Source organism: Canis lupus, chromosome 6 (genome assembly GCF_011100685.1).
Source record: "Canis lupus familiaris isolate Mischka breed German Shepherd chromosome 6, alternate assembly UU_Cfam_GSD_1.0, whole genome shotgun sequence".
In the NCBI taxonomy this organism is placed as follows: domain Eukaryota; kingdom Metazoa; phylum Chordata; class Mammalia; order Carnivora; family Canidae; genus Canis; species Canis lupus.
In genome coordinates, this window is record NC_049227.1 from 43,132,572 (window position 1) to 43,148,392 (window position 15,821).

Below are 15,821 nucleotides of genomic sequence, written 5' to 3' on the forward strand. Positions count from 1 at the left end.
CTCACATCTACTTCACATTTCATCCGCCTGGTCTACTAGCGGCCTTGGGAATCCCAGGATCCCTTGCATTTTCCTTGTGGACGTTTCTGCAGGCTCCCTTTTCTACCTAATCCACCTCTGCCCATTGCGGTCCTACTGATTTTTCCAGAAGTAGGTCAAGTAAGTGCCAACTGTTCAAATATGTTTCCTTCTTCTCCTTTTCACCTCTGTATTGCCACTCCTGCGTGGTTTACCCCATGTTAACTTTGCATTATCATTTCTATATCCTTATTTGTGTACCTACCTTTTCTGCCTACCAATATTTCTTCAGCACCTGCGACATGTCAAGGGCATGCACTAGGCATTTTATATGTGTTATCTAACTTAATGTAATCCTAACAACAGCCTTGTGAGAGTAAGAACGATAATGAGTATTACCATCCCCATTTTACAGATCTGGAATTGAGGCCACGAGAAGTTAGTCAACTTGTTCAAAGTAGCATCCTTACTAAGTGCCAGAGTCATCATCACTCACTCATCCAATTCTATTACAATCCATGTATGCCGGGTTCCCAAGCCCGATGGACTCTTCAGTATAGACTGGGAAGTGTCCCTTGAGGGGCAATTAGCACTGGAGCCTCAGGGTAGAGCAGATCAGTTAAAGATTTCCTGCTCCTCTCTCATTTGATTCATATTTATTGTGCTATAGGAAATGCTCCTTTGGCTCTCAGTCAGCACTTGGCCCAGGCTGGCAGAGGGCTAAAGAAAGGATTCATGGGGCAGCCTAGGTGGCTCAGCGGTTTAGCGCCGCCTTCAGCCCAGGCCGTGATCCTGGAGACCCAGGATCGAGTCCCACGTCAGGTTCCCTGTGTGGAGCCTGCTTCTCCCTCTGCCTGTGTCTCTGCCTCTCTCTGTGTCTCTCATGAATAAATAAATAAAATCTTAAAAAAAAAGAGAAATGATTCATGAAAACAAATACCATACAGGATGCCTAGTTCCACTGGTCATCCGATTATTGTAAAACTGTGAGAGCAAAGGCCTGTCACCCCCCAGCACAGGTTTAGCAATCTAGAACTCCCATTCTCTGCCACCTCAGTGTAGGCCTCATGCTAAACCTCTATTTCCTGATTAGATCTGGGGGGGTACCTTAGATTCAGAAATGAGGCTGGAACAGCATTGCTGTCATATCTGGTTGGCCTGATAAGACTCCCTGCCAGTATACCCACCATGGACTCCCAAGAAATTCATATGCAGATTAAGAGAAGGGTTAGTCTACCCTGAATTGGTTTTTCATCTTTTAGGGATGGAAGCCCCCAAACTTGTTGAGTCAGTTCATATTGCCAAATGAAGACTGTTGTAACAATGGGTTTATTCTCTTCCTTATTATTTGGAGTCAAGGGTGTCTGGCAGCCACTGTTTGCTCAAGGAGAGTCTAAACAGGATTTGCTATGCCTGTGGCCAATGAGCACAACTCCTAAGTCACTTTGACTCTGGCATGAGGTATGGATCTAAGGGTAAGGAAGCTGAACAGAAAAGGGAGTTAGGCAACTCTAATTTGCACTTATTTTGTATTTTCTCTTTCAAGACGTAAAGTGATCCTTTTTGAGGTAGGTGTTACTGAAACACCCATTGTACAGATGCAAAAACTGTGTGGTAACAGGCAGGGACTAGAACCCTGGTATGTCCAGTTGCACAGATTTCCACTGTCCTGAGTTCATGCTCTGCAACAAGATCTTTTGCTTAGACAAATGTCAGCCGTTTAAAAAGGACTAAACAGGGCAGCCCGGGTGGCTCAGCGGTTTGGTGCCGCCTTCAGCCCAGGGCCTGATCCTGGAGACCTGGAATTGAGTCCCATGTCGGGCTCCTTGCATGGAGCCTGCTTCTCCCTCTGCCTGTGTCTCTGCCTCTCTCTCTCTCTCTGTGTGTGTGTGTGTCTCCCATGAATAAATAGATAAAATCTTTTAAAAATAAATAAATAAAAGGACTAAACACAAAATTTGTACCCCAGTTAGAGTTCTCAAGCATCAATATTCTTCCATCCCTCCCAACTGACACGATACAAAGTGTTTAGCTTCTTTTTTTAAAAGATTTTATTGGGGATCCCTGGGTGGCTCAGCAGTTTAGCGCCGCCTTCAGCCCAGGGCCTGATCCTGGAGTCCCGGGATCGAGTCCCACGTCCGGCTCCCTGCATGGAGCCTGCTTCTCCCTCTGCCTCTGTCTCTGCCTCTGTGTGTGTGTGTGTGTGTGTCTCATGAATAAATAAAATCTTTTTAAAAATTTATTTATTTATTTGACACAGAGAGAGCAAGTACAAGTAGACAGAGTGGCAGGCAGAGGGAGATGGAGAAGCAGGCTGCCCACTGAGAACTGGAGCAGGGCTCAGTACCAGGACTCCGGGATCATGACCTGAGCCAAAGTCAGACGGTTAATGGACTGAGCTATCCAGGCACCCATAAAGTGTTTAATTTCTTAAATGTCTCACATTTTCCAGAGTTGACAAGATCTCACCAAGAAGTAGTAGTTGAACTGTATGATTCTTACCTTCCACTCAGGAAACTTGCATGGTGGATTCTTAGGCAAGTGCACTTGCTTGAACTAGTTATCTCAGTTGGTTAGACCACACACCACCAAGGCCAGTAAGCCACAGTCACTGAGAAAATCATCCTGTTCCTAGCCATCTTTAAAAAAGGTCATAAAGGGGTGCCTAGGTGGCTCAGTTGGTTAAACATCTGATTTCATCTCAGGGTCCTAGGACAGAGCCCCACGTCAGGGTCCTAGGATAGAGCCCCACGTCAGGCTCCCTGTTCAGCAGGAGCCTGCTTGTCCCTCCCCCTGCTCATGCCCCCTCTCTCTCTAATAAATAAATGAAATCTTAAAAACAACAACAACAACAAAACAGGTCCTAAAGTGGCTTAGTGGAAATGTAGATGGCCCAGGGCAGGTCATCATTGGAACTGTTAAAAGTTACCAAAAGTACCATTGACTGGGATCACTTGTGTCATCTTTATGAATGAAGTAAAAAATTCTCTCTCCTCTCCCCAACTTCCACTCCTTCATGACCTGTTATGTTGTAGACAGTCTACTGGATAGAGCACCTTCATAATAATGTATTTCCATATGGGAGGGGGTTGTTGTTATTAATCAGTTAATACTGACAACTTACAAAAAGTATTTCAGTCTCTCAAAACCCTAACCAAGTATGACATTGGAGATTTTTTTTACAGGGCTAGACTCCTGGTGTATTACAAAATCTTTCACGTTTCACAGAGATAATAGAACAACTCTTATTTTGCCTTCCCCAATGCAGTTCTTGTATTTTGTTGCTGCCTCTGCCATATGGTTAGAAAAGGTTACTCGGAGAACAACCAAATAATGTTACTTCAACACTGTAGAAACTACTGAGTTTTGTTACTCCTTAATACCTTTCTATATCCCTCCAAAAAGAATTCTCAAAGAATTTTTGGTTGGAAGACATTCACTACCTACTGTCTGAATTGTGTTGGCAACATTTTAGAAACACCTTGAAGAAAAAACAAAAACAAAAAAAAAAAACTTATGACATATGTCAGCGGAAGTCCAGAGAAGGAAAGTGGAGACGGGTGGAAAGCCAGATATTGCAGACTCAAAGTCTGGTCAGAGGTGGTCGTGTGCTGTCAGGTACATTAAACAAACGGAACTGGAGGAGGCAAAGTAATTAGCAGCTGCAAGGCAACTGGATGTTTAACAAGGGGGAGGGAGAGGTGGCGGGTTCCTTCGGTCCCCTGGCACATCTCCCACCTTCACACTCCTTTTCTTGAAGCCATGATAAAACACAAGGATTCCCACTTTGCTCCCCTACTTTCCTCTGGCCTTCCTAACTCCTTTCTTAACCCCGCTCTTTCCTCTCACTTTCTAATTTGCCCCTCTGTGCATAATCTTTTGTTTTCAACTACTTTTACGGTAATTTCACTGCAGCTGGAAAACAACCCGTATCTTCTTCCCTCATCCCCGAGCCCAGGGACCTGGGACCTTGCCCTCCGAGCTCAGCGGCTCAGGCTGTAAGGATGATCCGTTTAGTGAGTCCTCCAGTGGGCCGGCCTCTCCGTGACGCCAGTCGGCTCCTCTTCCCTCCCGCTCCCCCCTCCCCACGCCTCATCCCCAAAGAGATGTAAACTCCGTGGCCTCTGAAACTGTGTGTGCCTGGGTCCCCAAGGTCTCCGCCAGGATCTAAGATTTTTCTGACCAACGTGGGGTCGGGTCGGGGAAGACAGTACCTCCTTGCAGGCGTGAAGCTCCGGGCCCGCTCCCCGGGTCACCTGGACGGCGGTGCCAACCCAGAGCAGCAGCCGCAGGAGCCGGAGCGTGCGCCGCTCGGTTCTCCCGGTGCCCCCGGCAGAGGGATGGAGGCTGCGCCTCGGCTCTGCCATAGCGACGTCCTGGGCGACGGCAGCAGCGGCTCAGGTGCTGCGGCGGCTGCGGCTACTGCTGGCAGAAGGCGGAAAAATAGGGGAGGGAGGTTCTCAGGGGGAGGATGCAAGGGGCTGGGCTCGCTTCGGTCACCTCCCTGCGGCTACGCCGAGGCCGCCCATCCTTCCTCCTCCCTCCTTCCTCTTCGCCTCCTACCCACGTCGCCTTGGCAACCGCCTCCTCTCGCTGCGCGCGGGTGGGTCGGGGACCACGAGCCCCTCCGCCGCTCACCTGCCGGTCGCCATGGCAGCCGCCGCCGCGGGGGATGCGCGCGCCGGGGGTCCGCAACCGGCCCAACAGGCGGGCGCAGGGGGCGTGCGGAGAACGCGGTAGCAGCAGCGCCCGGGCCGCCGCCGGAGTCGCCGTTTCCTCTGCTCTTTCGGGCCGTGGGCCATTTGGGAGCATCTCTAATGTTTTGCAGACGTGGCGTTCGACAACACTTTGTGTGCAGCGATCGGAGGACGATTGGGGCCCCGTCTCACCTCCGGAGGTTACAGCCTTGGGAGCGTGGCTCCGGAAGGTGTCACCTGCTGCCGCAGCCGCCTCTGGAGATCCTGCTCCGTGCGGCCACATCCACCCGCGCCTCTCCAACCGGCTCCGTGCGAAGCCTTGAGGCTGGCCCCGTTAAACCGAGGTTAAGCAAGGAGTGTTTGCATTAGCCTGCAACTTTCCAAGCACGACGCCTGGGCTCTTCCGCCTCATTCTCTCACTGCTTTGAAAAATTCTTCTGTTAGATGCGACGGAGTGGCAAATCCCTGGGTCATCTTTTGGGGCTTCTTTGCTGGACGGAGGTGTGTTGCAGGACTGCTGCCCGGCGGAGGCCGACGTTTTCCCACTGAGGCCCCCGAGTGCACACGCAGGGCTCCCTGGTTCGCCGCCGGCGCTTTCGCCCTGCGTTCCCGGAGCTTCCTCCCGAGGGGTGTCTCCGCGCCGGACCGCCAGGTGGCGCCCTTCTCGAAGGGAATTCGCCTCAGTCACAGATGGCGGGGAGTTGCCTGGCAACCGAAACTGGGCGTTCCAAACAGTTGGGACCCGGGATCCTCCGCCTGCGTGGTGTGGGGCTGCGCGGGCTCCCGGCCCTCGCACCCGCGTCTCGCTCCGCCTTTTACCATGCCTTTCCCCCGAGACCCTCTCCAGCGCCCTACGTTGGAAAACGATGACTCCTACCTGGGGAAACTCCGGGCTTCCAAGGTACTGTGGTTTCTTGCTTAGATTCCCAGCAGGCTCGATGGCACGCTTCTTTCTGTTGGCTGATGGGTAGAGATGGTAACTTAGAGCACTCTGGTGAGGACACTGGGTCAGGTACCGGAGAAGTTTTTCTGCCCGCCTCCTTGGCTCCGTATTCAGGTCTGCTAACGTTTCAGAGGTGCCCTCGAGGAGAGGGAAGTAGAGCTCTAGCCCAAGGAACAGGGGCTCTTCTTCCCCAAAGCAATGCTCGGTATAATGTGGATTAAACGGGCCCAGGTTCCCACCAAGCCACCCTTTGCCCTGTTTGGAAAAGTGTTCTCTGAAGAGGTAGGAGATGTGGAATGGGAGAGAAGCCTCTGGAAGCCACCAGGTCATGCTTTTTATGCATCTACCCTCACACCATCTCTGTCTTTTGGCCAATGCTGGAATGTGTTCTTTGTATGGGTGTCAGTGATTTGGGAACTTAGATGATTCTTTTTTTCTGGTAGAAGTATTTGGGATGCTTGAAGTGTTGCAAAATGAGGTGAATTCAGTAGGAATTGTGGCTTGACAACAGTATCAAAGAGCTTCCTTTGATTTATTCAACATTTATCATTTACTATATGCCAAGCATTCTGCTCAACACTGAGGATGTATAGATGAGTTAGATAGGGCTCCTGCTTTAGAGGAACTCTATCTAGTAGAAAAGCTGACAACAGCAACAGCAAAAATGCCCAATAGCACATGTGTTGTGGCAGAGTTATACATCGTGTGTCACTTAAAGGAAAGCTTCCCAGAGCAGGTGAGTTTTCGCATCCACCTAGGAGTTACCTGGGCCAGGTGAGGGAGGAATGTGACTTAGAAAGAAGGAAACAAGAACCAGATATTCAAGGCACAGGGGGCAGCAGGTGCGCATACATGGAAAGGAGAGGAAGAGTGCCTCGTTTGGGGCCAAAGAGTCTAGAATGTTTGGAGCATCCATGTGAGATGGATGAGGGAAGAGAGCAGGAGCTGGAGTCACCTTGTTGGGCTGGGTGTGCTGTGTACACCATGCTACTGAGCTATGATTCCATCCTGGAGGCGCTGGGGAATCACGTCAGGATTTTAAGCACTAGAGTGACACAATCAATGGGTATTTTTGGAAAGCACGGTGGCTAGAACAGAAGTGGGGACAAGAGGAATCAGCAAGAAGGCAGGAGCCTCAGAAGGCAGAAACCTCCAGGAGGAATAAAAGATCTAAGGCAGGGGATGGCAATAAGGTGCAGATGTTAAAAAGTTGCCAAGGGCAGGACTGATGAAACTTTGTGGCTGGATGTGCACTCAAGAGAAGGAACAAGTCTAGGATAGCTCCTAGGTTTCTGAGGGCTTCATTGATATCATTTACTGAATGAGGCATCCAGGGGAAGCCGGTTTGGGGAGAAAGAAGTTCAGGTCAGTTAGGTAGATGTTGCTTTTGTGGTGCCTGTGGGACATTTAAGTGGAGTTGAATAGCAGGCCACATGGTTGAGAGTTCTAGGTTGAAGCTGTGCGTCTGGAAGCCACAGCATCCATGTGGTGGTCAAAGCCACAGGAAGGAATGAGCTCATCCAGTGAATGTGAGAATACAAAAAACAGAAATGAAACTCCTGGAGAATGCACTAAGGAGCAGAGAGAGAATGTAGAGCTGACAAGGGAGCTGAACAGTAACAACTAGAGGCAGGAGGAAAATCAGGAGGATCTGGCCCTACAGAGCATAGACGGAACATTCGAGGAAATCAGAATCATGGTGCCAGAAAATGCAGAAGCCAAATAAGATCAGGTCTGGAAAGGATCCACCTAACGTAGCTAAAGATAAAGATCAGTTTCAGTGCTTGCTTAAGAAAGAGGCCGGACTGCAGTGGCTAAAGAGAGTTTGGAAATGGGGAGGAAGTGGAGGTAGTAAATGTTGACTCTTGAAGAAGTCTAGTTCTGAAGGGAAAGTGATAGAGTGATAGCGAGACAGTGATGAAGGAATGAGAGAGGGGCTGGGTATAGGGGATGCCAAGATGGTACAGGTCTCTGAAGCACAAGGAAAGGTTAGTTTCAGGGAAGAAAGGTTCTTCATTTTTATTATTATTTTTGAAGTATAGACGACAAATACAGTGTTCCTATTCATTTCAGCTGTCCAGCATAGCGATTTGACAATCCTATACATTACTCAGTGTCTACCACAGTAAGTGTAGTCAACGCCTGTCACCATACAACATTATTACAGTATTACTGACTCTGTTTCCTATGGTGTACTTTTCATGCCCATGACTTATTTATTTTATAACTGGAAGTTTGTATGTCTTAATTTCTTCACCTATTTCACCCATCTCTCCACCTACCTTCCTTCTGGCAACCATTAGTTTGTTCTCTGCATTTATGGGTCTGTTTCTGCTCTTGTTTGTTTAGTTTTGTTCTTCAGGTTGCACATATAAGTGAAATAATATGGTATTGGTCTCTCTTTGTCTGACTTATTTCACGTTGCAAATACCATCTATCTCCATCCATGTTGTGGAAAAGGGCAAGATTTTTCTTTTTTATGGCTGAGTAATATTCATTGTGGATAGATAGGTAGGTAGGTAGATGAATGGATAAACAATGAAGCTATATATAGATATACATATATAGATAGCACATTTTCTTCATCCTTTCATCTATTGATGGGAGCTTTTGTTGCTTCCACATCTTGGCTATTGTAAATAATGCTGCAGTAAACATAATGCATATATCCTTTTGGATTAAGTATTTTCATTTTCTTTGGGTAAATACCTAATATTGGGGTTACTGGATCATATGGATATTTATTTATTTATTTATTTAAAATATTTTATTTACTTATTCTGAAAGACACACAGAGAGAGGCAGAGACATAGGCAGAAGGAGAAGCAGGCTCCATCAGGGAGCCCGATGTGGGACTCGATCCCGGGATTCCAGGATCACGGCCTGGGCGGAAGGCAGGCGCTCAACCGCTGAGCCACCCAGGGATCTCGGATTTCTATTTTTAATTTTTTCAGGAGCCTCTATACTGTTTTCCCCAATGGCTACACCAATTTACATGTTCCCTTTTCTCCACATTCTTGCCAACACTGTTACTTCTTGTCTTTTTCATACTAGTCATTCTGACTGGTGTGACGTGGTATCTCATTGTGGTTTTGGTTTGCATTTCCCTGATCATCAGTGATGTTAAGCATCTTTTCATAATCAGATTAGGTGTTTTGGTGTTGAGTTATGTATAAGCTCTTTATATATTTTGGATATTAATTCCTTATCAGATATATCATTTGCAAATATCTTCTCTCATCCGGTAGGTTCCCTTTTCATTTTGTTGATGGCTTCCTTTGTGCAAAAGCTTTTTATTTTGGTGTATTTCCAATAGTTTATTTTTGCTTTTGTTTCCCTTCCCTGAGGAGATATACCCACAAATATGTTGATAAGGCTAATACCTAAGAAATTATAGCCTATGTTTTCTTTTAGTGGTTTCAGTTCTCACATTTAGTCTTTAATCCATTTTCATTTTGTTTCTGTGTATGGTGTAAGAAAGTGCCCCGATTTTGTTGTTTTGCATGTAGCTGCCCAGTTTTCCCAGCACCATTTATCAAAGAAACTGTCTTCCCTATTGTATATTCTTGCATCCTTTTCCATAGATTAATTGACCATATAAGCATTGGGTTTATTTATGGGCTCTCTATCCTAGTTGATTGATCTATGTGTCTAATTTTGTGCCAGTACTGTAGGGTTTTTTTTTTTTAAGCTTATTTGTTTTAGCAATCTCTACACTCAAGTAGGGCTCAAACTCATGACCCCAAAATCAAGAGTTGCATGCTTTTCTAAGCCAGAAAACACCCCAGGTACTATATTGTTTTAATTACTATAGCTTTGTAGTGTATCTGGAAATCTGGGATTGTGATACCTCCAGTTTTGTTCATTCTCAAGATTGCTCTGATGTTCAAAGTCTTTTGTGGTTCTATAAATTTTAGGATTATTTTTTCTACTTCTGTGAAAAATGCTATTGGTATCTTGATATCTTGATGGGGATTGCACTGAATTTGTAGATTACTTTGAGTAGTATGGACATTTTAACAATATTAATTCTTCCAATCCATAAGAATGATATATCTTTCCATTTGTGCTATCTTCAATTTCTTTCACCAGTGTCTTATAATTTTCAAAGAATAGATCTTTCATTGACTGGGTTAAATTTATTCCTAGATATTTTATTATTTTTGGTGCAATTGTAAATAGAATTGTTTTCTAATTTGTCTTTCCACTTTTTTATTGATGTATAGAAACAACAGATTTCTTTACATTAATTTTGTATTCTGCAACTTTAGGGAACTCATTTATTAGTTCTAATAGTTTTTTAGTAGTCTGTAGGGTTTTCTATATATAGTATCATGTATGTGCAAATAATGACAGTTTTACTTCTTCCTTATCAATTTGGATGCCTTTTATTCCTTTTTCTTGTCTGATTGATGCAGCTAAGACTTTCAGTACTATGTTCAATAAAAGTGGTGATTGTGGACATCCTTGTTTTGTTCCTGACCTTAGAGGAAAATCTATCAGTTGTTCACCTTGAAATTGATGTTGGCTGCGGGTTTTCATATTTACCTTTATTGTGTTGAGATACATTCCCTCTAAATCTACTTGAGATTTTTTATAATAAACAGATGTTGTATTTTGTCAAATGCTTTTTCTGCATCTATTGAGATGATCATACAGTTTCTATCCTTCCTTGTTAATGTGATGTATCACGCTGATTTGTGAATACTGACCTACCCTTGCATCATTGGAATACATCCCATTTGATCATAGCGAATGATCCTTTAAATGTATTATTGAATTTGACTTACTAATATTTTATTGAAGATTTTTATGTCTGTGTTCACCAGAGATATAGGCTCGTAGTTTTCTTTCATTCGTAGTCTCTGTCTGATTTTGGTATCACGGTAATGCTGGCCTTGTAGAATGAATTTGGAAGACTTCCTTCCTCTTCTGTTTTTTAGAATGGTTTGAAGAGTGTTGGGGCAGCCCAGGTGGCTCAGCGGTTTAGCGCCACCTTCAGCCCAGGGCGTGATCCTGGAGACCTGGGATCGAGTCCCAAGGACTCCCTGCATGGAGCCTGCTTCTCCCTCTGCCTCTCTCTCTCATGAATAAATAAATAAAAATCTTTTTTTAAAAAATGAAAAGAGTGGGGATCCCTGGGTGGCTCAGCGGTTTCGCGCCTGCCTTTGGCCCAGGGCGCGATCTTGGAGTCCCGGGATCGAGTCCCGTGTCGGGCTCCCGGCATGGAGCCTGTTTCTCCCTCTGCCTGTGTCTCTGCCTCTCTCTCTCTCTCTCTCATAAATAAATAAAAATAAATCTTAAAAAAATAAATAAAATAAAAATAAAAAAATGAAAAGAGTGTTAACTCTTTTTAAATGTTTAACAGAATCCACTTGTGAAGCTATCTGGTCCTACACTTTTGTTTATTGGGTTTTTTTAATTATGATTTCAGTTTTATTACTAGTAATTCATCTGTTCAAATTTTCTATTTCTTTTTGATTTAGTTTAGGAAGATCCTATACATTTTTTCATGGTATTTTGCTATAATTCTCTGTGTTTCTGTGATGTTGGTTATTATTTCTCCTCCTTCATTTCTGATTTTATTTAAGTCCTTGCTCACTCTTTTTTTTCCTGAGGAGTCTGGCTCAAGGTTTATCAATTTTATGTTTTCCAAGAACCAGCTCTTGGTTTCATTTGGTTTCCTTGATCTGTGTGTGTGTGCGTGTGTGTGTATTAGTCTTCATTTATTTCTGCTCTGATCTTTATTATTTTCTTCTACTAATTTTGTTAGATTCTTTGTTAGGCTTTGTTCATTCTTTTTTTCTAATTTCTTTAGGTATAAGATTAGATTGTTTGGGATTTTTCTTGTTTCTTTTTCTTTTCTTGTTTCTTGACGTAGGCCTGTATTACTATAAAATTCCCTCTTACAACTCTCAAAGGCTTCAGACAGTGTGTTTCACTGTGTTTTCATTTTCTCTGTATTTTTTTATTTCCTCTGATTGCTTAGTTGACCCATTGGTTGTTTAGTAGCATGTTGCTTAGCCTCTCTGTATTTTTTCCAGTTTTTTTCTTTTCTGCTAATTAACTTCTAGTTTCATACCACTGTGGTTGGAAAAGTTTCTTGATGTGATTTCGGTCTTCTTAAATTTATTGAGACTTGTTTTTTGGTTTGATGTGTGATCTCTCCTGGAGAATGCTCCGTAAGCTCTTGAAAAGAATATGTGGAATGTTGTGTATCTATGTGTCAGGTCCATCTGATCTGATTTTTTAAAAAAATGGTTCAAAGCCATCATTTCCTTGTTGGTTTCCTGTCTGGATGATCTATCCGTTGATGTAAGTGCATGTTAAAGCCCCATAATATGGGTGTATTACTGTCAGTTTCTGCCTTTATGTCTATTAAGGAAAAATTTGCTCTAAGTAGTTAGGTGCTCCTATTTTGGGTACATAGATATTCACAATTGGTTTTTTAAATTTTAAAAGATTTTACTTATTTATTCACAAGACAGAGAGAGAAGCAGAGACATAGGCAGAGAGAGGATAAGCAGGCTCCCTACAGGGAGCCCAATATGGGACTCCAGGATCACGCCCAGAGCCAAAGGCAGACGCTCAACCACCAAGCCACCCAGGCATCCGATCTTCCCAATTGTTATATCCTCTTGTTGAATTGGTCCCTTTATCACTATGTAATGCCTTTAATGTGATTCTTGGTATAGTCTTTGTTTTAAAGTTTATTTTGTTTAATATAAGTATTGCTGGTTTTTTTTTTTTGCTTCAATTTGAATGTAATATCTTTTTCCATTCATAAGGGTTATTCTTGAGTAAAAGGTATATCCCTTTCTTTGAGATAGGACAATGGATATGAGGATGGTATTCATGCTTGACAGTCTTACTTTCTCAGTGGAGGACAGTCTCATTCTTCTGCTGAATGAGGACATGATGAAGCTTATGTAGCCTTTGAGGAATTGGAGGAGAGCTGCCTATGCTTGCATCATGTATTTCTAGTTTTCTTGTTTCATTTATCATATTTTTTTTTGTGACAGCACACTGTCTGGTACGTACTATTCAATTAATGCCTGACCCAAGTTACACAAGCACTTTGTCATATGTAGAGGAGGGTTCCAACACTGAATAGATTGAATTTGATTTCTACTAGGTTGAAGCTATACTCATTGGAATGCAGTCATTATTCAAACAATATTTCATTTTTGAATACCATGTGTTAGGTCACTGCGCTAGGTACTAAGGATGTGAACAATGTGGCATTTTACATTAAATGAAGAAATCAGTTGTGTGCTTTTCACATTGTTTATGAGGTTCTTTCCTGATTCTCCTGTTTCTGATTACCTTAGTATCTTTTCTCTCTCCTCCCCCTCCCCATTATATTGTGCAATCGTGAGCCCTTTTGGCCACAATCCTTTTTGCAGGCTTTAGCCACTACTTCATGTGGATGATCCCCAGACCTCTATTACTTGCTCTGAGCTCTCCTTCAAGTTTCAACTTCCCATGTTCCACGTGTTGACTGCATTCGGGCAACTTAACCTTTTCTTCAAACTCAGAGGACATCTAAACATGAGCTCATCTTCCTTCTTATCTTCTCTGCACTCACCACCCCGTCCCACTCCACCCTTTTTCCTGTATTCCTGGCCAACTTTTGTCAGTTCTAATATTGAAAACCTAAGAGCATCAAAAGCCTGGGAGTCTTGCCTCATATCGTTCTTCCCTTTGAAGAGACCCCCTGAGCTTCAGTTACACTAGGATGGAATAAGGAGATGGATGTCACTGAAGCTATCATATCAGCAAGGCCTCCTGTAACCAGGTCCTGCTGTGGTTTCTCTTTTGCAGAAACTGCCATATAAGAACCCAACTCACCTTGCTCAGCAACAGGAACCCTGGAGTCGGCTCAGCTCAACTCCCACAATCACCTCCACGAGGCGGGATATTTATTTTCTTGATCCTGAGGTACCCAGCATTGAAATACTATTTCTCTTCATACCTGCTTAAGATTCATATATATCTTTTTTGAAAGGTAGTCTGTCCTCAATGGCATCAGCATCTTTATTTTGTCCCTAGTCCAAGGTCCTACCAAACCTAAAGCCTAATATCAATTTATCTGGCCTCTGGGAAGTCGGAAGGCTTGTGTTTTGCTACAGTAGATTATCTGGAGCAAATCATTTTCTCACCAGACTTTTCATTCTTCTGATAACCATACATGACATAAGGCCCATTAAGCCCATGTGGAGGACAATATGATTTCCATATCTCCAGTGAGAGCTCACCCCCCCCCCACCCCATTAGACCTATAACACAATTCTATATTGACAAGAGTCAAGATGCCTTTGATGTGTAAGGAGCTGGTGGACATCAAGCCCAAAAGGAGTTCACTCTGCTTTTGGGGGAAAAAGTAATAAGCCCAACAGAACTTGACTAGAGTTGAGGTAAAGGTGGCAAGTTAACCCTGGGTGGATTGACTTCTTCTGTAGATACCAAAGGATGACCTGGATTTCCGCTTAGCAGCCTTGTACAACCACCACACAGGGACATTCAAGAACAAAAGTGAGATACTTTTACACCAGGAGACCACCCAGGATATCCATGGGTAAGTGGTGCAGGCAGGACTTCTCCACCCTAAGGACAATGCCACCCAGTCATGTAAGGTAAAGTGTCACCTGGGAAATAAGATAATCAATAGGTACTCATTTGTATACATTTTTCTGTGCTTTTTACATCTATAATGCAATTTCTGTATTTTTATTAACTAAAGTGAATAGAGATCCTCCAGCATTTTGCTCATCTGTATAAACAAACAAAATATTCAGCTAATTCCCAGAGGATAAAGGTCTTTGGCTGCATTATTTTTGAGGCTGCATGCAACTTTCTTTCCCTCCTCACCTTTCTTCTTCTGATTGATTTCACTCTCCCCTGTTCTTCCCCATACCATCTTCTAGAATCATCAAGACCCAATTCCCTGGAGAACTTTTACCCCCTCCTCCGCCACCTTCCGTCACTTCCCGAGCTAACATCAGACACTGGATCAACCCTAAGAAGGAGTCTATCCACAGCATCCAGGGATCCATAGGTAAGGGTTAGAAGACTGGATGGGCAGATGGGTGGTACAAGAGCTTTTTTAAATTGACCCAGGAATCAGGGAATTGAGGTGATTGGTCATTAGAGAACTTCAAGGATAACTGAAGGTCTTAGAATAGCAGTGACTAAGTTGGCACTTTCTCAGATTAATACCAGAGGACATACTGCCTATAAACTAGAAGATGAATTTTCAGAGCCTTTAGCTCTGTCCCCTAAGTCTAGGGGACAAAATGTCTATCAAAGGACAGAAATCTGGGGGTGGAGGACCCTACAGCTATCTCCCATCAGTCCTCTATAGGCCAGTTTCCCCAGATGTTATAAGAACCTCCTCCACAGTACCCAGCAATGTATGGGTGATTACAGGTTCCCAGAAAAGGCAAAGGATTTGCAATTCACAGCCTACTCCCTCTTCTCTTTTCTCCACAGTGTCCCCTCACACTGCTGCCACCAATGGAGGCTACTCCCGAAAGAATGATGGTGGCTTCTTCTCTACTTAGTGTTGACAGGCTCCTGGACTAATTAATCATAGTGGAACATACTGCCGCTCACCTCCATTAAATAGATTTGTGCTGGATGAAGCCTGAAGTGCATTACCCATGGACTGAGAGTTGCCACTTAACTGCTTTTAAAATGTGGGAGGCGGGATCCCTGGGTGGCATAGTGGTTTGGCGCCTGCCTTTGGCCCAGGGCGCAATCCTGGAGACCCGGGATCAAATCCCATGTCGGGCTCCCGGTGCATGGAGCCTGCTTCTCCCTCTGCCTGTGTCTCTGCCTCTCTCTCTCTCTCTCTCTCTGTGTGTGTGACTATCATAAATAAATAAAGAAAAAAAATATTAAAAAAATAAAAAAATAAAAAAAAATAAAATGTGGGAGGGATGTTTCCCAACTTCTAGAAATTAGTCCTCGTGGACAGATTTGCAATTTGGAAAGTCATCTTGCTGAAAAGCTAAGGATTTAGAACTAAACAGCACATGGGTGCCTGCGTGGCTGTTAACTGTCTCAGTCTTGATCTCAGCTGAGGTCTTGGGTCTTAGGGTCTTGAGTTCAGGCCCCACATTGGGCTGGGTGTGGAGCCTACTTAAAACAAAAAAAGAAAA

The 15,821-nt window shown here is 44.1% G+C and overlaps 2 protein-coding genes across 9 annotated transcripts in view; one reads left to right on the forward strand and one right to left on the reverse strand.

Annotated features, from left to right (window-relative positions):
* Positions 1-4,586, reverse strand: part of ELAPOR1 (endosome-lysosome associated apoptosis and autophagy regulator 1) — a 70,140-nt gene extending 65,554 nt beyond the window's left edge. For 5 of the 8 annotated variants that reach the window (XM_038541094.1, XM_038541095.1, XM_038541093.1 and 2 more), the window contains exon 1: positions 4,233-4,586. In XM_038541094.1, coding sequence (XP_038397022.1) covers positions 4,233-4,385 — 153 coding nt within the window. In that variant the 5' untranslated portion in view covers positions 4,386-4,586. The remainder of the gene's footprint in view (positions 1-4,232) is intronic. The other 3 variants (XM_038541097.1, XM_038541098.1, XM_038541096.1) reach the window with 1 other exon arrangement.
* A 162-nt stretch (positions 4,587-4,748) lies between these two features.
* C6H1orf194 (chromosome 6 C1orf194 homolog) lies at positions 4,749-15,317 on the forward strand. Its single transcript, XM_038541100.1, has 5 exons — positions 4,749-5,616; positions 13,483-13,599; positions 14,121-14,236; positions 14,586-14,716; positions 15,151-15,317. Exons 1-5 carry the CDS (start codon positions 5,536-5,538, stop codon positions 15,219-15,221), a joined length of 516 nt encoding a protein of 171 aa, XP_038397028.1. The 5' UTR covers positions 4,749-5,535; the 3' UTR covers positions 15,222-15,317.
* Positions 15,318-15,821: the final 504 nt, after the last annotated feature.